Here is a 20,236-nt window from a genome sequence, read left to right as displayed (position 1 = left end):
TGTTTGATGCCTCTAATGAAACACAATTCTTGTTATAATTATGTTCTGAAAGGATTCTTCACTTGCCTTGGATTTGAGTAACTTATGCACAATACTGTTGGTAAGAATGGCGGAGGATTTGCTGACTTCTACAATCATTTTAACTGTGGGGAGGGTGGTGGCAATATTCTGGGGGTGAGGGGGTCGGATAGTGACAGGAACACAGCCCACATACAGACACCCATAGAAAGCTGCTATCAAATCAACACCTAAAAGTAAACAAAATGATTACCCTGTGTATTGAAATCAATGTTAGAATTAACAAATAGTGGGAAAAAATGAAAAGAAATGAAAGAAAATTATGATGAGAGAATCATGTGTTCCTTTTAATTTAACTATCATTGAAGAAATTTGTTGATGAATCATACTATGAGAAACATATAATGCTCATTTTTATTTGTTAAATGTGGCATCAAGTTTATTTATTCCTGAAAACTGCATAACACATATATCTCATAGATGACTAAATTTGCCTAGGATTTCAGTAAGAATATATGCACTATACTGTTGGTAGAAAGACAGATGATTTTGTGACTTTACAATCATTTTTTCACTGCGCAGAGGGTGGTGGCAATATTTCATTATGAGGGACAAAACCCTCCACATTGAATTGTTTTCCATAAAGTTGCCAAAATGAAACACCAAATCATTGTGTCAGAAGATGAAATGATTTGCCTTCATAACAAATTACAAAACCTGTCACACTGAATTGTTTTAAATGGAGGTTCTAATTTGTGAGACTGACCTGGAGGATAAATTAGGGCGACGTGGTCCCCAGTGTTCAGCCGGCCCTTCTCCATCAGCATACAGCCGATCCGCTCTGCCCGCTTGTGGAGCTGAGAGCAGGACATCTGGATCTGAGGCTGAACCTGAAAAACAGGGCCAAAAATTACCATCTCTGGCCACCACCCCAGGATGGACATTTGTCTTTTTTCAGAAACTTGAAGTACATGAAGTACACCAGAAGCTGGAATACTGGTATGCTACAGTGTGTATGCATTCAATGCAGTCGATACAGCAATATAACATGCCATTCAGTCAACTCTCATCTGTGAAGTTTCACCACATGCGTAGTGTATGATATAGGAAAGCATTAGTTGTAATTTGTATGTTTTATGAATATGTCTTGTGTATGGTTTTTTTTAGATAGCTCAATAACCTTCACATTATTTTATTGATATATGTCATGAATAATTGGTCAAGAGTATAATTCAAGCTTGTTATTTGTTGAAAATCAAAATGGCCCTTCCAAACATCATCACAAATTTTACTCTCAAATAACCTGTCCTCAATTTGGTGTCTTAAAACAAAGACTGTTAAAATCTATTACCTGTACGCATTAAACTAAAGTTTCATAATGAACAGTAGATTCTACACAAAGATACATGGGAAAACCATTATGGTAAACAAACAGAAATTCATTCATAAGATAATCTTCAACATAAAATTTATAACTTTAAGTTTAAACGATATATATGTATGTCATAACCAAGCTTTACAGAGACTAATACGTATGAAAAAATGTTTGGCATGCTGCAGAGTTTCAACCAAATTGAATTCATAGAAAAGTTACAGACATCCATTTTTTGTTCATGCAGCCATATAGGAGAATATTCAATAAACATGAAGGCATATCAAGGGCAAATGCTTGTAAAATCTGCTTGCATTGCCATTATATCATAGCAATCATCTTAATTATAAATGTGTATTTGACCACCAAAGTGAATATTTTCTTCTCTTAACAGTAATTGATATACAAAGTCAGTGGTAAGATAAAATATCTGTAATAAATACAAGGCTGACACTCCCAGCTAACATAGATACGAACCTGATAGGGCCATTTTCCTTGTATCTAAAATTTAATCAAGTCAATTCTTAAGATATTTCAAACTAAACAACTTTTTAGCATCCTGTATTTTTGAGCCAAATCATCATTATGCATGATTCTGACTTTCATACGTTACAGTTGTATATACAGCAATCAAAAAGCATATCATATATATGGGTATATGTACATGTATATCAGAACCAAGATGCTTTAGATTTTTTTAAGAAAGTTTTTAAAAATATTTAAACATTCAATATTTAATATGTACATGTATGAACTTGTTCTTTTTAAGCCAATGTATGGTTAAGTTCTCTAAAACTAACATACAATGTGAATATCCACTCTAACATGAGCAGTATATTCACAAGAAATGTTATATGTATACATGTCAAAAACTAGAAGTGATGAAATGGTTCAATAAACATTAAGCCATACCCAACAACAACCACTATCATAAGGTATGTACAGAGGAAGAGCTGACCCTACTGGTCACCTGTTCCTTGAGCAACACAGGAAGAGTTGACCCTATTGGTTGTCTGTTCCTTGAGCAACACAGGAAGAGCTGACCCTATTGGTCGCCCGTTCCTTAAGCAACACAGGAAGAGCCAACCCTATTGGTCGTTCGTTCCTTAAGCAACACAGGAAGAGCCGACCCTATTGGTCGTTCGTTCCTTGAGCAACACAGGAAGAGATGACCCTATTGGTCACCTGTTCCTTGAGCAACACAGGAAGAGCCGACCCATTTGGTCGTTTGTTCCTTGAGCAACACAGGAAGAGATGACCCTACTGGTCACCTGTTCCTTGAGCAACACAGGAAGAGCCGACCCTATTCGTTGTCTGTTCCTTGAGCAACACAGGAAGAGCTGACCCTATTGGTCGTCCGTTCCTTGAGCAACAGAGGAAGAGCTGACCCTACTGGTCACCTGTTCCTTGAGCAACACAGGAAGAGCCGACCCTATTCGTTGTCTGTTCCTTGAGCAACACAGGAAGAGCTGACCCTATTGGTCGTCCGTTCCTTGAGCAACACAGGAAGAGCTGACCCTACTGGACATTGTATCCTTGAGCAACACAGGTTCTTGAGAAGTGGACTGACCTTGGAGTTGAGCAGAGTGAACACAATATGGTCAGGTGTTGTCTGTGACCTCCAGCGAAGGATTTCTGTTAAAAACATGTGCTGAAAAACAATAAATCCGAGGAGTCAGTGACACAGATCCAGTCAGGTGTAGTAGAAATTGAATTTGACATGTTTGTGATTTGAAAATATTTGGTTAATACAAAGCAGTTATAGTAATTATACAAAATAAATTCCTCAAGACTACTGGTATATATAAAAATCAAAATGTTAAATAATTGAAATCTATACACTTGCTAAAGTCCCGCTATAGTAAATAAATAACGGGTTGTTAGAGATATACTGTACAATAAGATAGCTAAACTATATACAGATATTTATTATAATAATAACAAAATGAAAAATAATCAATTTTAGAGACAACATGCTAATAAAACAAAAGGTTATTACATGTATATATGCACATGTATTATAAAAAAAAAAACCATATTAAAAGATAAGAATTAGACCATACCTGTTACAAGTAATGCTACTATAACACTCGACTATGAGGAGCTAGCTACACCATGCTTAACAATAGAAAGGAGACATACTTGAGGACCTACTTTACGGGCAGTGTCCGACTCCTCCTCGGAGCTGCCCAGCTCCCGGCCCTGGGCCTGGGCCATGCGGGCTCCCTGTACGATGTTCCCTACGTGAACCGCTGAGGGAGTGACATCTAAAACAACAGACACAGGAGAGTGAATTTTCTTGCTGTTGAAAAGGTCAGTCAACAAAAGACAAATCAACTATACAATATGTGTGGTACAGATAACTTGTTATTAAAATGAGTTAAAAAGGATTTGTGTGCTATTAATGAAGCATCAAAAAATGGTTCTATATAGATGAAGTTTAAAACACAGTGTTTCAATCATTGTAAACAAAACAAAAATCATAACAATAGGTGGAAATTAAAGAAAATTTCCACTTTTGCCTGAGAGCTAAAAAGAAAAGTATGAAGTGATAATTTTTCATGTTTTTACATACCTCTGGCTTAAGTCATGAATTTAGAGCATTCCTAAGTTTTGGTTAAAATATTTTTATTTTTTTTTACTTTTTGGCCTTGACGTTTCCATTTTCAGATTCTGATTTTTTATTTACACACATATTTAACACATCCCTAATACATGTACAGGTACGTTGATTTCCTATATTTGTCCTGAGAAAAATGCTCTATTTATCTGACCTCACTGATACTGTGTATGTTAACCAATCAGAAAAGAGTTTTAAAGAATACCAGTAGTATGACATAACATATAAAAAAATGAGTCTTGGCTTGCATGGAGGAATGATCTGTAATCCAAAACAATCCAACAGACAGATAAAGAGATATCTGTTTACAAACGTGTGATCAAAAATACACAAGCACTGTGTAAATAGAAATGGAATTTAGCACTAAGCACTTTCTCAGTAAATCAATCACGATATTGACGTCTTAATGAATTGCTCCAGGAATCTGTTATTTGTCTGATTAGTAATGCTGTTTAGAGTTAAAAAAAGAAAAGAAATGTGTTAAAGCAATATCACATCTATAACTGTATAAAGTATTGAAATGTCAAATTTCAATCAGAGAATATCACAGCATGCTAAAATATCATTGTCTGTTTGTCTGTGTTATTACAATGTAATTCATGTACATGTATCTTGGTCTCATCAAATGGCTAATGAATCCAATATACCAGCAAATTATAATAACATGCTTCAGGAAGACAGGCCCCAGAGAGGTTAATAATAGCACAGTGGACCTTCACAGGGATTCTCCCCTTGGGTTCCCCTGCTGAACTGTGAAGATTATCTGAACTGCTACTTTAACAAAGTGGATGAATATTTAACATTCCCAGCAACGGCTTAAAAAAATGAAAAAGCTATGGATACTGGAATTTTTTAACTGAAGTAAAGGGAAATCAAAATGGTAAAAAAGAATTTCAACATAAATATTGAGAGAGAATTTGAGCTTTGAAGACAAATGGAGGAAACATGACCGAAAATGCTGGATTGAAATGGCAATTTAAAAAAGAAAGGAAGTGTGGCATGCTGGGAGGTAATGTGTCCCATTTTTTGTTCTACAAAGATACACATGTATAAATAAATGTAGTTTGATGTCCAAGTCTTTGAAGCCATGGCTGTTATGAATGCTGGAGATGTCCTGTGGAGTTGATACTTACACGGAATGGCTGAGGGAGGTAAATGGTCTAAAACACCAACAACCACATTAATCTCACAACCCCAACGTAAAGAGTTACACAAACAGATGAAAGGACATTACAGTGTGTGTGAATAATTTATAAACAAAATGTCCCATTACCCAGAAATTCAAATGCATTATTGTTAGATGTTTTATTGTGTTACACGTGTATGAAAATCAATTTTTTACAGCAAACAAGTGTCAGTTTTCTGTCCTCATATTTAGTACATCTTGCAAATAAGATCATTCAAAGTTTAATAATACATGGGTACATGTGGTTTTTACCTGGCCTGTGTTCCCTGGGCTTGGGAAGATTTGTGACACAGGTGTGGGGACACATTAAAACATTGGCAGGGTGAAGGGAACCCTCCAGGAACTTCTTTTTGGTTTCTGGTAAATGTATACCACCAAGAGGTGTCTGCAAATAACAAAATAAGTACTCAAAATTGTCTAAGATGCAACTATGTTCATGTATTTAACGTACATTTGTTTATTATTTTTTGTGTTGCAAATTTGTCAAAAATGAGGTAAATTTGTGAATTTCGTATTCATGGAATATCTCATGTGTCTTGAATAGTTACATATAGCTATAATTTATTGCATTTCAGCAGGATTTGATTTTTGTACCTTAAGTTATAATATAATGTGATTATAAACATGATTGCAAACAAGAGGCCCATGGGGCCACATCGCTCACCTGAGCAACAATGGGCGTTCAAAAGATATTGTGCCATATGGTCCCTCGGTAGAAAAACAAAAAATAAATACATTGTATTGTAAAGTATTCGAATTTTACACTTATTTTTGTATACATGTAATCTTTAACATTGTACCTTCATGAAATATTATTTTTTACCAGAATAAGAAAATTCTACGCAAGATATAAAACTAAACATTTGGTAGAGGTATACTGTTAAGTTGTTAACTTCCAAATCCCTATATTTTCGTTCTGCCCCCCCCCCCCCCTTTGTAAAGCGATCAAAATATATGAGAGCATATAGGTACATTTTTTTCATCAACTACTCAGTACTTACTAGTTATTGTATTAAAAAAAAATAGTAGTTATTGTTTTTTATTTTAAAAACCCTACATGTATAGATGTGAAGAAGAAAATTGTACATCAATGTGCTCAATTCCTCAAATTAAAAACATTCAAAAATTTTATTTGTTTTTTACTTCGCGTACAAACCAGGATAATTTTCCGCTGTAGTATTCTTAGGAATAGCGATAATTACTTTATCCCCGCGACAGAAATGTGTCAGAAATATGGAAACTGTTTTAAAGATGTCGTTTTTATTTACTCGTGTCTGAAAAACTATCAAAATTGATGTAGATTTCACATTATTTATTGTATAAAGAGAGGGCCCCAGAGAGTAGATATATACAGAATATTAGTATCATTCTTTTATTTTGTTTGTACAAGTATTTAACATGCTCTAATTCATAGAGATTTTCTAATGTTCAACCAAAATTTCAGCGTCAATTGTAGAATTATAAGCAAGATACAGAGCTCACAGTTCGCCTAGGTTTGATTCATATTTTGTTCACATGAGTTTATTACATTCAGCTTATGATTTTTAACTTGGTATTTCCTATTCAGTATTTAAACTGGAAAAAAAGAATGGCCTAAGATTTTATATTCTTTTATTAACTCAAGACCAGTTCACTGGTATTTGAGGTTCAAAATCAGTGTATACAAATGTACACAAACACAGTGAAGGATCACATGTACAGTAGGAGTAATAATGACGAAAAATGTTAAGTTTACAATACAATAAGATGTTAAAGTTGGTTTCTGAACGTACAGACTTTGAAAATTTTCTTAATAAATATTGAAAATTTTTTTACTTTTTTAATCTTTAGTTTTTAAGATCTGTGTACAAACATAGAATTGTGAGCAAATCTCTGTATCTTGCTTATAATTTTAAGCTTAACACTCAAATATGGTTAGTAAATAGAAATTGAAAACAATTAAACACAAGAAACATTCACTATAACAAATAAAGAACACAATTTATTTTTTCGAAATGAATCATATATATACATGTATATACCTACATATTTCCGTCAGCAATGTCAAACTTTATTTTAAATAAATAAACTCGAGAAAATGCCGAGCATCGCAACAAAACCTAATGCATTAATCTACCATTACGCAAAAGATAATGCCGATCGAATTACCGATCGAATGAATTGTATTTCATTATTTTTTGATACATCAGATTTTGCTTAATTTGCGCAGGTAAACAGTTAACTGTTTGATTTACCAAAGTCTCTGTTTGATTAGATACGTAAAAATCACGAAATAATACAGACGATAGTTCCCAGGTTACAAGCAGAAATAATGAAAACGAAACGAAAATCGGAACAAGCTAACACCAACGTCATGTGTGAAAACTGTCAACGCATTGAAATATTTAGCCTCAATTTACTTCACAAAATCGGCAACAATATATTTTGCATGTTTCAAAAATTTCCCATCATACGCGAACTGTTGCACAACAAGCAAATTCATCATAGTCAGATCGACCCTTTTTCGTATAATGTCATGGCTGCTTTAAACAAAGAACCTCGTTTTAGAAGTATGGAATACGAGTCTAGGTAAAATAGGTATGCAAACCCGGGCCGTGGCAAAATAAAAGCCAAGGCAGATCGACAATCGTCAATTCCAAATACGCATTATTTTGCAGCAATATTTACAGCGAATACAAATATACTACTCCATCAAATATCCTGAAATTTTAATGAGATTGGCAGATTAATAACTGCCAATCTTTGTTTTGCCCAGACCACGTCTTGCCTACCCATTTTACCGGATGCCGGATTACCGGATGCCGAACCCGAAGCTATTAAACTGATTGAAACACGCATTTCCTTTATTATTATTTTCGTAATAACTCAGATTTGAAACAGAATTAGCACTTAATTTTTGCAATTTATATTTTCCTTCCCATAAAGATAATTTATGCTAAACTACGTTGAATTGGAATCAGTAGTTCTTGAGAAGAAGATTTTTAAAAATGCACCCCCCTTTTTCTACAGTTTCAAGGTTTTCTCCGCTTTGAATACAGATCGGACTTTTATTTTTGCAATTTATATTCGCCCTCACATAAGAATGCTTTGTGCCAAATTTGGTTGAAATTGGATAAGCGGTTTTAGAGAAGAAGTTCAAAATGTAAAAAGTTTACAGACGGACAGACAGACGGACAGACGGACGGACGGACGGACGACGGACAAAAAGTGATCAGAATAGCTCACTTGAGCTTTCAGCTCAGGTGAGCTAAAAAAGAGAAAATATTTTTTTGTGAGGAAAAAAAACCCTTTTGTACATTATGTGCATCAAACTCTTGCTTTTTTTTCAATCCAACAAGAAATGAATTAATTTACTTTAAAATGTAAATAAATGAGAGTTGTTTCTATGAGTGGTCACTGACCTTGGGTAGGTAGTTGGGCGGGACTAGAGCGAGGCAGTAGACACCCACTTGGTGGATACTATCAACAGCTTGTAACACACGACTCATCCATTGGAAACTCTGACAAACACAACATACATTGAAATATTACACTGCCGTATGCACAAGATCCAAAACAGATTTAAATTGCTATAAATATAAGATGGTGTTGGATTGCTTACCTCTTCCTCTGTGCAGTCTGGACGCTGCTCAGCTATTATGATAATTCTCTCATCTTTCAAAACCGAAACAGAAAATACAGCAATCCTGAAAAAAGAAAACAACACTTGTTTTTAAAGACCATTAACCATGTATATAATATTATTAACACAAAAAAACATTGCTAAAACACATAACGTTGTATTTTTATTTAATCATACAATGATTTTTAAATGTAAATTCAAATATATGTAGTGATGAGTAACAAACCTTCCTCTGTAGATGAACTTCATCGGTTCCACAGCTAAAACGGTGGCAATGATGTCATCAGTGTTATGGCGACGCCCTGACACGGTCATCAAACCTTCCTTACTGCCACACACAAAAACCAGTCCACCCTATCAACACACACATCATAAGAAATACTGACAGATATTAGCAACCATTGCTGACTATACAACATTTAAGTGAATGACAAAGAAATCAACAATCAATGATTGTGGTTAAAGACCGAGCTAGAAACTTACCGGTCCGAGGAACCCGAGGAGACCTGTGCGCACATATTGCTTGTCCCCAATGATCGTACCATCAGGGTGCTGTGGCTGCACCTTTGAGAACAAAGTTATTTCATTACAATATACATACATGAACTTGAAAATGTAATTTATCATAATCACAAAAACTGGTATACCTTAAGACTTAAACAATTTATATGTGTTATGTACTTATTCAACAACTGTTTGCCATTAAAGAAAATCTCTTGTTCTTTTCAAATGGTCAGAATTTTACTTCTTTCAGTTTTACCTGGAAGGTTGTTGAGGAAATCCCCTGCAGACCCCAGTAGCTGACCCCTGTGTAGTCTGCACAGAGACACAGTTCTCCCACCTCGTCTGTCTGACACAGGATTGAGGGGCCCTCAGTCTTCACAACGATCATCATAGCTAAAACAAAAACAAAAGAGTATATTATACATGTAGATACACAAAATAATATGTTACTGATCCAATTAACAAAGGTGACATATCATAACATACATGTACATAAACCAACTCACATAGTCATTTAAATCTATGTGCTTTTTTATGCAAAGTAGTATTTTAGTCTGACTTTGATGAGATTGGAAAGATTAGTATCTGACTATCCCAACCAGAACTATAGAATAGAAATCTTATCACAATGCATTTGTCATTCAAATTGCTACATGTACATCCTTTATTGAACTCTGATTATTGACCTACCTCCTGGCATGACCTGACCACAGTCCTGCAGGGTCAGTGAGGTCAAACTGTTCTCTGTGTCCACACGCACCACCCCGTGACTCAGGCCCTGCATGGAGAGGATGCCTCGACCCGTAGCACTCGCGCTGGACCTGCCCGGTCTGTCAACAGAACAAAAGTTTTTACTGTCTTTATAGCACATGTATATGCTGCAAAACACAGCAAAGGCAAAACAGGAAGCAATACATGGATTTCATGTTCACTATATTCATGAAAAAAAAAACAACTTAATATGCATATACATTGCTGATGGTTTTAAACCTTTGGCATATTACCTTCTTATTGAGACAGTTAACGCTTCAGAAGAACTGGCACATGGACATATTGCCTCTGGCTTCAATCCCTTACTTTGGAATAAGTTCAGGAATGCATCACAGGAAGTTAAAGACCCTGTTGAAAAAGCAGTGACATCATAATATTCAATATTCACCACAGCAAAGAGTTTTTCTTCTGAAATGTTTGAACATTTTTGAGAAACAAAACCACAGGATAGCTTACATGGATTGGCTCCATCAGCCACCAATAAAAGTCTCAGTGAGGCGAAACTAATGTCCTTGTGATCCTTCTGAGCCAGAAGTCCCCAGTGCATATCTCTGGACTTCACAATGGCCACTGAGGCTGCAAAAATATACAATAATTTGTATGTTTACATGTGCTTTCTTGTTAATACCAACAAAATTCTAACACAAAAACTCCAGTACGAAAAGCAATCAAAGTACTGAAGAACTGACGGGAGTTGGTTTTGTCGATGTTTATTTATTTTAAAATCAATGATATGTTATTTTGCATGACAAATACATGTAGTTTCTAATTTGAATTACGGACATTTTTATAATATGAATTTTTGGACTTTTTTTTACAAGAATGTCGACAAACCCCCATATGAATCATGTTAAATAATATTTAAAGATAAAATTACTTCAATCAAACTATGTATCAGTAATAGAAATATTTTTCGAAAATTGTATGGATCCAAGCAATATTGAACTCTAGTCTCGTTCAACCAAACGCTCTGCTGACACCGTAAATCTCCGACAAGGATTTATGGAGGCAGCCGAGCGTCGAGTTGAACGAGACTTTATTGAACTCTGGCGTAGGAATACATACGACTACAAAAAATATTTAAATTGTTCATACTATTTAAAATCTGACTATTTTCAAAGTACTAATAAATAAGTTTCCTTGAAAAACAATGCTTTAGCATACATTACATCGAATTTATCAATTCTTTTCAAGAACTAAGTCTTGTCAGCAGCAATGATTTGTGCTGAGGTCCAAACACTGTTTCACTTTCGGTTTGTCTGAGTAACTGCATAGGAGAGTTGATTAAAATCAACTCCCAAAAATCATCAAACTATTATCCACATTGAGACTGTGGTTTGAACTTGGCAGACCTTATATCGAATGCATTGAATGTTTTATTGTTTAGTACCTTTATACTTGGTTATCATCTTCATCCAGGAAGCTGGATCAACTTTCATCAAAGAATATGGAATAAATATCACATGCATGCCATTAAACACACTCTGAAACAAACAATGATATAGATAAATAGTGCATACTTCAGTAACTGGGGAATGCCTGAAAGACATAAGTCAGGAACTGGATCTATAACAAAAAGTTCATGTAACAGTACTTACACACAATATACCATGCCAAAGTCCAACATCTCTTTTGAAGTCTAAAACACACACCATAACTTCACCTGAAAATGAGAGAATGTTATTACAATCACTCTACATGCAAGACTTGTTTAACTTGTTATCTTAAGTGAATTCCCTTTATTTACAATCAACCAACATCTCAGTCCAGATATGAAGTTGTGTTCATTCAGTATCTAGACTAAGTCAAGCCTTACCCTCAGTGTAGTTGGAGGCCAGGGTGAGGGTTTGGGCATGACACAACATGGCTTTTCTGGTCACTGTTACTCCTACTGTGCTGCCATCCTTGCTCTGTGTGTACTGAAAACAGAAAACACATTAGTCATTACTGGTGCTGAGAATGAATATTTGATATCTTGAATTCATGAAATTAATGGAGAGTGGTGTTACTTATATACCTGAATCCTGTAAACATAAAACTTTATAAAACATTTTATTAACATGTATCAAAAAGAGTGGCATACCTCAACATAAGCAGGGATGTCCTCTGATTGCTTGGGTGGGGGTTGCCAGTCTTTTGAAGACTTGTGAAAGTTGTCTGTTACTAACCAATTGAGCTTTGGCCATCCTATAAAATTAAGAATTTCGTTATAGATATATTCAGACCTGTGTGTGTGTGCATTTCTGTAGACATTTTGAAATTTATTAAATTCTAGTAGTCACATCACAACCTAATGCATATTAAGCTACGAAATAATCACACACCTTTGAACTGTACAACTTCTCCACTGGCCGTCTTAGACAAGCTCTTGTGACATGCCTCGGATGTCAAGGCATATTTGACATTCAGACTGCCCAATAAAAATCCTATACCCTGGCCCCCTGCATCCTGTAAATAAATGATAGTCCACAACATTAGGAGTGTAATACATGAATGATAGTACATGTATCCTATAAATCATTCAGTTTCCATAAAGAAAAGTTTGATTGGTTACAAGGGAACTTACTCTTCTAGATGAGGGGACTTCCACTGGCACTGGTATCACTCCTGCTTGTAAACAGCCATAAAATCCACTAATGAAAGAGATTGGGTCATTGTTTGGATACACAAGGGCCACCTACAAAATCACAAAGCAAGCATGTAAAAATATGGAATTGGTGTGACAAAATTAAGGAACTTAATGTGATATTTTTGGATATGAATGGCTCCATTTTGACATAGAGCCAAACAGTTCATGTAAGAGCAATATTTAAGACATTAGTTTGAAGAAACCTAAGAATATTAAAAAAAAAATTGTTGATAATACATGTACCAAAATCAAGAGTTGATGGGTACAAATAAATGTACACGTTATATTTGCATGTTATATCTTCTGAAATGAAACTTTTGATTTTGCACAGAGGTTCCAGTTTTAATTCAGTCGACTTGAGAACAACTGTAAGCCATTTGTAGGAATCTATAAAACATACAGTATTGAACATACCCTGTCGTTCGGCTTGATTCCGCCTTCCCCTTTGTGCCCGGTTTTTTGTAACATGTTGTAAGCAATCTTCTGTGTTCTGGCCAGCAGTTTTCCTGTAGAAAAATTATCATACTACATGTGTACAAGATATTTGTATAACTTCATCAATACAGGTTTCTGATTGCGTTCATTACAAACAGTGATTGTATTTCAATTTGATATGTACCATAAGTGAGTGTAAGAGATGGTTTTCCATTCTGGTCTAAAACAGTCACAGCATTGGCTTTGTAAGAAGAGGAGCCATATCGTTGTAGCGCAGACTCTAAATTACGGGGGAGACCTGTTGGAATCTACCAACAACAAGAGCAATACCGTCAAGTAACCCTAACCCTGTTCTCCTCAGTTTGAGGTTTTTGTGTCATGGTAAAAACAATACAATACCTGGTAGTTCCAGAGATATGGATATACTGGTAAATACATTGTGTTTTAATAAGACCAATAAAATGTTTTAAACATTTATCCAAGAGAAAGCCAAGTGAATTACATGAAAATCATAAATCACTAAGAAACAATACATTCATGGGATATAAAAATACATGTAAATACTGTAAACATAGGGTTTTCCACTATAAAGTATATCAAGCTCTTACCACCAGCGGTTCTCCAGGGAATGGAGACATGGTACTGCCCTCTGGTTTTGGTGCATTTGGATCAGGTGCTGGTGCTTCAAATAAATATAAAACAGCTTTTATAATCATTGCCAAGTTTTCAAACAACTCTCTACTTTCATTCATTACACACTACGGTCATTAACTCTTGCCATGTCCTTCAAATACTAACTTTTCATTAACTTTCTGGATTTTTCTCCCCTTTTAAGAATAATTTGTGCCCTATTACATTTAGATCTTTCACATTTATGCATTGGAAATCTCCCTAATGGTATGAATGCTAACACATGCTTATAAAAAGCAGCATGAATTACTAACATCATAAAACTTATAAAACTAAGGAAATTTCAGAAGTTTGCCCATGCAGAGTCTGAAAGAGTATGGAAGACTTGAGGTGTATTTCTGACAATGTTCTGACATTAAATTCAATCTTTCAGCAAATCCTTCTATATCAACAATCATAACACAAAAACATTCTAAAATTGTGTACTTACTTTCCAAAGCATCATCCTCTTCCACGAAAAACTCTGTTAGTGGTTTTCGTTTTGGTCTCTGCAATTAACATGAATCAGTAAACAAATGAATGCATATGGTCAAACCTTTAGGAGACTACAACAAAAGCAAACTACTCTAGACCAAATTTTCATACCTTCAACGTATTTAATAACTGTTGTATCTTGGCAGAGACCTTCCCTTGATGTCGAATTTCTGGAAAAGAAGAGACACACTTCTTTAATTTTTCCTGTACACAGAAAATAAACCATTTCACAATTCCAAAAAGAATTTGATTTTTTCAAAGCAAGCACTTGCCATCATCTTGAAGGCCTGAGATGTTCCCTGAATTGTTCATTCTGACCGATGATATGTGTGCTGGGGCATAGTGGCCCACTCTGTCTGCCTGTCTGGTGCTCTTAGCATTGTTTGTCACATCAGGGGGCTGAGAGATGGGCTGGGCTGTATATAAGTAAACAACAGAAAGGTCATCCATAGAAGAATTTATATATTAATGCACTACAGTAAAGATAATTGTATCCCCATTCTCCAGGAATACAGGGTATTTTATATTTAGCTAAACTATATATTTCTGACTCCTTCCTAAAGGAAATACATACATATTTAGCTTCAGAAAAGTTATTAAATTTCTGTTTTAACATTTTTAAACCAAACGTTAAAAAAAAATTAAAAATACATATACAGCCTGGTTCAAGGAAATAAACATGCAGTATAACATCTCAGAAGTTTTTTTTGTTTCTTTTTCAAATTAATGATGTTCAAAACAAAAAAAATTCAGATTGACACTACAGTGATCAGGGTCAATGCTTACAGTGCCTGGTGCTCTGTAAAACATCAGCGAGGGCCTGGCGGGAGGTGTTCCCAGGAATGGCATAGGCAGCACTGTGGGGACGACTGTCTCCCCCTCTACCCCCATGGTGTGGGGAGGCACTGGCATCAGAGAAGGAGGAGGAGCTGGCCCCACTGTCGCGGTACCGCCCACCTCGCTGGAAATCTCTGTGCTGGTCGTCCCCGAATATACTATCATCATCGTCAGACGATGATTCTACAAAACCCAAACAAAACATCAATCTCACAACCACAGACCCCAAATAACATTCAAAGTAGCATGTAGAATCGAGTGATAAGATATACACTACCATGTCTTTCCCTGGGCCTCTGTTGTTGACCTGGATACTGGACAGATGTTCGTTTGGATGGCAGAGGAACAACCGGTTTTTTGTGTAGAGCGAGGGCTTGCATCACCGCCTCTGTTCTGATCTCTACAACACATACAGATGGTGCTCTAACATCTTGCACTTAATAGCTTTAATACAAAGAGGCTTGATTGCATATGCTAATTTATTTATTTAGTGTTGTTAAGTTGGAATGCAAGGTGAGGTTTCCTGTTGCGGTCTCATGACCACTCGATTATAGTACATTGTATACACACACCTGTTTTAAAGAGATATGAATGATGTCTACAGAAAACCTTCACAGTTCATAATTCATGTTAAAAATAACAATAATACACAAAGCTGCTATTATTTAAAGAATTCAATTTTAACTCATTAATTTTATATAACATGCAATAGGTTTTCAAAATATCTATGGCAAAGATGCTCCTTGTGACCCTTTTTTTAAATAATTCAGTAATGGGGCAATTTTCTGAATGTGATAAGTGCCAGAGTTTTACTTTTTAACACACATATAGGCATGAGTACAGTGCTTTTCCCAGGAATGCAGACTTAACTTCTTATGCCATAATTAGGTCAAACTTACAAGTGTTGTAGGTCAAACTACAAGTGCCGAACATAAAAAAAATAGTTCCATTACATGCAAGAATTTGGCACTAGATGACATACATGAGTGCAGCAGTTATAAATCTATATGAACACCTGTTTACTGAGAAAACATCAAAACAAAGTATAAATGTATTTAGTTATTGGTAACATAAAAACTATCAGTGGTCTGATTCTAACATCCTAAATTAGTCAAAATAAGAGGAAGAAGAGGTGAACCCAAGTGGTAGCATTGCCCTCCCTGGTTAATGATTCTACTTAACTTAATCAAAGGTACCATTATTAACTAGACCATTCTATCACTGATCACAGTAGATTTTAATTATTCCTGAATCAGTCAAAATAAGTGGTAGAAGTGGCGTACCTGAGTGGTAGCGGTTGTCCTCCCTGGTGAGCCGCCGATGTGCCTTTCTTTGAGCGGCAGTCTGGGGGCTCGGTGCACTTGGCTCTGTAAATAATTACATAATGAAGAGAACATGATCAAATCAACAACCACCAAAGCAGGTTTCTTCATCAAAAATGTGAGCAAGTCTGCTGTAATGAATGGTGTTTTTCATGAGACTGAATACACGGTTTCAAGAGGCCGGGTAATAGATACGATGTGGATAACCTTTAATCAAACCTGCTGATGTTTTTATAAAGAGCGTAAGAGGTACAGGTTTATTTATGATCAGAATTGATAGTAAAGTGCGAAAGCACACAGCAACCCTTCGTTCACTGGCCTGACAGTGATGTTTTCACCTGCATATTACACTGCATTAAGATTTACTAAGGCAGACAACAAAATCATCCCTAATCCACTATGTAAACTTTAAAGTCAGACAGGTATCATTTTTTAGGTGTTTTTATTAAGTCTTTACAAATTCTCCACAGACAGTCTGTAAGGATATTTCTACAACATAATATAGTTCAGGTAGTTCTCACGCATACATAAATTATCTAATGAGACATCCTATTTAAAGTTAAAGCACAATTGTAATATTATCTCAAACCACGTAAATAAAGAACTGAATTGTGAGTTTGAGGACTATCTCAATTAACGCATCCAATATAAAGATTAATATATACAAAGCTTCTCCCCCTACACACACACACATACACACATATATACATTGGGGCCCATACCTGTAACAGTGATTAATTAATTAGTGATGTGTACATATGTGCTGTGAGTTAGTAAATAAACAAATCCAATACAGCTCATAAACCAATATCATATCAATAAAATTACAAATGGCTCTCACTTCTCGGGTTTTTGATCTTATGTATTATAATAACAAAGGAAGAATGTGCATTAAATGGTCGGTACATGCTGACAAAACATCCAATTCACCTTAAAAGCCCATAGTGTGTGTCACAGTAACTACCTTCTACCCCTAATCTATCACTCTACCTGCAGGTGAACTACATATTGAACAAAGAACATAGGTGTTTATTACTGGTCGGTGATCACCTTCTAATAAACTCCCTTTCTTCTGGACTATAAACGGGACATTAGGACTTGGACCAATGTGGATATACATGTATAAAGGCAGCTTGAACTATCATTTGGCACAAAGACAACTTAAAGGGTCGGTAAAACATCATCAAATATAAAGGAGTGTTTGCTATTCACATGTATATATTTAAATCCTGAAAAAATTGAAACTTGCTTCTACACATTCTAGTTTTGAGTAAATTAAATAAAACTCAACTAAAAAGGAAAAGTGGGAGATACTGCATCAGTCTAATAACTTCCTAAACTCACAAAACATATACAAAAGTAGAACAAGGTTTCTCTCTGTCCTAGAGTAGATTAGCTCAATGTGAACAAACTAGTAGAGGAAACAGGGCATTCTAAATCATAAAAGGACTATACAAAGCACTGAACTCAACCACCAAAATTATACATGTGTGTGATCTAGATTCCAGCAAGGCGAGGGCCGAGCCTTTGTACGCTAAGTGGAGAAAATTATCAAGTGGGTAGTTGGGTCTGAGGGTTTTTTTTTTTTTTTGAAGGCTTGTTAATGGTTATAAATGGTTGAGTTCTATACTTTGTCACAACTCAGTGAAAGGCTACATTTCCTGAAATAAACGAATACAATAAAGTGATGAATACCTTGATTGAACTTGAAGGGGTGTTCAGAACCACATCTACATTCTGATGTAATCAAACTGCCAGACACAAAGACAGGAAACTGCCGAATCCAAAAACTTCCATATCACTAACTGAACTTGGTTTGAAACATGGCAAAAATAGCCATTAAACACTAAATCTCACATGAATATGTTCCTCCCACAACAAAAAGACAAAGATGGTGGTAAAATGAAAGCATTAAATAATGTTTTTTGAGCACGACTAAGTACACATAGCAAGGCTTAAAATGTTACACATAGCCACCAGCAAACACCAACACATGCAAACTAAATATCCACCACAGGAATTCAACACTGGGATAAGATCAGAAAATCAAAGATAGGGATTTTTTTCATGATTTTTTTTAATTCTGTAAAAAGAAACACTTACGTAATATTGCAAGCAATTTTCCTACAATAAAATTTTGCTTACAGATGTAAAAGTTTAAGAACATGCTCTTTTGTTTCAAATCTTGATTGTTTTAACCTTTTTGATAACACCTCATGCTGCTTATCTACTCAGAAACCTACAAAATGGCTTAAAATTAGCCTTTCCTTTTCCTTTCTGGCAATTACAGAAAACCCCTATCATGCCTGCACCTTACATCTTTTACAGTAAGTCTAAAGCCAATGCTGGTCCTCATCTAATACTACACAGCTACACACAAAAGGTTTTGACATGCAATAATAAGCTAATCAAAAGCTGGATATTAGCTAGTTCATGTGGTAAATGTAATCTTGAATAAGAGCTAATTTGTATGCCTAGACTGGAGAGTTTGACCATACACCCGGCACCTATCAGGGCAGTCCATTAGGGGAGCTCCTGACATGAGTCTGATTGCATCTTATCAAACTGTGCTTTCTGAGCTTTGGGAATGTTTACATTACAATACACAAAAACAAACAGTCAACTCCCATTTATTTATCTCACTCTGACCATAGCACAGCTTCTCAAATCTCAATGCACAGCAGAATACGTCAGCTTCTGGGGAAGCTTGTGGAGAAGCTAGTGGGCACAGAATAGTGGGTCACTAGCAATAAGACTTTATATCAATTCAACAAATATTGCTCAATTATTCTGACTATATCATTTTTTTTTTAGAGTCTAGATCATTAGATGTAATCATGTTATGATATAAAAGGTATCTGAGTAATAATTATTCATCATTCGACTACTTTTTTGCCGAATAAATAGATCCCCATAAATACCTAATTATGATAAGAGACAGGTTATTATCAATGTTTACCTGCGGGTGAGTGGGAGACATAGTTGGCCAATAGGCGAGTCCTCTTCTTCTCATAGCCTTTCTGAGTAATGTCACCTGAAATATACAAACAATCCTTGTCTTAATTAACAAAGCTAATGAGTCTCTGCTTAATGAAAAATAATTTGTCAAGGCTTTGCCTGACCTATTCCCTGTGTCAAGTCAAGCAGTTTTTAGTTCTACCACATCTATCATGCTACAGTTCAATCCTATCTGTCTCAACAATAAAGCAATGTATCTACCTGTAGTTTCTACCATGTTGTAATTGCAAGTTCTCACTTTTTGTTTAAACTAAAGCACAGACAATGATATAGACCCTGCCTTACACAAATATTATTGCTTCAATACTGTATATACCTTTCATGTTTCACCATCAGCATCCAGGGATACACTAGAACCAAAAGGTCATGGGAGTCTGAGTTCTTGTCTAAATAATTTAAGGAAAACCAGATGGCTTCTCTATGACACACAGGCCATTAACATATTTTATAGTTTATCAAACAAAATTATGATGTTCTCCTAGATATACTCTGGAAGAAATCCAATGAATCAACCTTCAGGTTTAAAACTCTGCATCTTCTGATAAAAAAGTTCAAATTGTAATAATCATAAACCTTTAAACTTGAAGAATAACTCTGCTTTCTAATTATGTTTAACAATGCAGAGAAGAATGGTATGGATTTCTCGAATGAACTACACTTTTAAATCATTTTTTGGAGAGAGATATGTGTCAGTTCTTCCCTGGTGGCCGCTCCATTTATTATCACTTTACTACCTTC

General features: G+C 35.4%; 1 protein-coding gene across 3 annotated transcripts in view; it reads right to left on the bottom strand.

Annotated features, from left to right (window-relative positions):
* LOC105344365 (disco-interacting protein 2 homolog C) overlaps nt 1–20,236 on the bottom strand; it is a 29,551-nt gene that overhangs the window by 6,881 nt on the left and 2,434 nt on the right. Inside the window, exons 2-33 of one of the 3 annotated variants that reach the window (XM_011452130.4) lie at nt 19,440–19,514; nt 18,584–18,604; nt 16,442–16,525; nt 15,436–15,558; nt 15,108–15,341; nt 14,594–14,737; nt 14,433–14,491; nt 14,278–14,335; nt 13,766–13,839; nt 13,342–13,465; nt 13,137–13,228; nt 12,660–12,770; nt 12,418–12,541; nt 12,177–12,280; nt 11,910–12,012; nt 11,692–11,756; nt 11,484–11,577; nt 10,550–10,669; nt 10,327–10,441; nt 10,013–10,152; nt 9,579–9,715; nt 9,302–9,382; nt 9,045–9,172; nt 8,798–8,882; nt 8,598–8,696; nt 5,449–5,581; nt 5,144–5,170; nt 3,533–3,657; nt 2,961–3,041; nt 1,868–1,891; nt 785–908; nt 67–248 (exon numbers count right to left, since the gene is read on the bottom strand). In XM_011452130.4, coding sequence (XP_011450432.3) covers nt 67–248; nt 785–908; nt 1,868–1,891; nt 2,961–3,041; nt 3,533–3,657; nt 5,144–5,170; nt 5,449–5,581; nt 8,598–8,696; nt 8,798–8,882; nt 9,045–9,172; nt 9,302–9,382; nt 9,579–9,715; nt 10,013–10,152; nt 10,327–10,441; nt 10,550–10,669; nt 11,484–11,577; nt 11,692–11,756; nt 11,910–12,012; nt 12,177–12,280; nt 12,418–12,541; nt 12,660–12,770; nt 13,137–13,228; nt 13,342–13,465; nt 13,766–13,839; nt 14,278–14,335; nt 14,433–14,491; nt 14,594–14,737; nt 15,108–15,341; nt 15,436–15,558; nt 16,442–16,525; nt 18,584–18,604; nt 19,440–19,514 — 3,290 coding nt within the window. The remainder of the gene's footprint in view (nt 1–66; nt 249–784; nt 909–1,867; nt 1,892–2,960; nt 3,042–3,532; nt 3,658–5,143; nt 5,171–5,448; nt 5,582–8,597; nt 8,697–8,797; nt 8,883–9,044; nt 9,173–9,301; nt 9,383–9,578; nt 9,716–10,012; nt 10,153–10,326; nt 10,442–10,549; nt 10,670–11,483; nt 11,578–11,691; nt 11,757–11,909; nt 12,013–12,176; nt 12,281–12,417; nt 12,542–12,659; nt 12,771–13,136; nt 13,229–13,341; nt 13,466–13,765; nt 13,840–14,277; nt 14,336–14,432; nt 14,492–14,593; nt 14,738–15,107; nt 15,342–15,435; nt 15,559–16,441; nt 16,526–18,583; nt 18,605–19,439; nt 19,515–20,236) is intronic. The other 2 variants (XM_066077189.1, XM_066077190.1) reach the window with 2 other exon arrangements.

Source organism: Magallana gigas, chromosome 2, assembly GCF_963853765.1.
Source record: "Magallana gigas chromosome 2, xbMagGiga1.1, whole genome shotgun sequence".
Taxonomy (NCBI): Eukaryota; Metazoa; Mollusca; class Bivalvia; order Ostreida; family Ostreidae; genus Magallana; species Magallana gigas.
The sequence above is the reverse complement of the archived record's forward strand: the minus strand, read 5'-3'. Positions and strand labels throughout refer to the sequence as shown.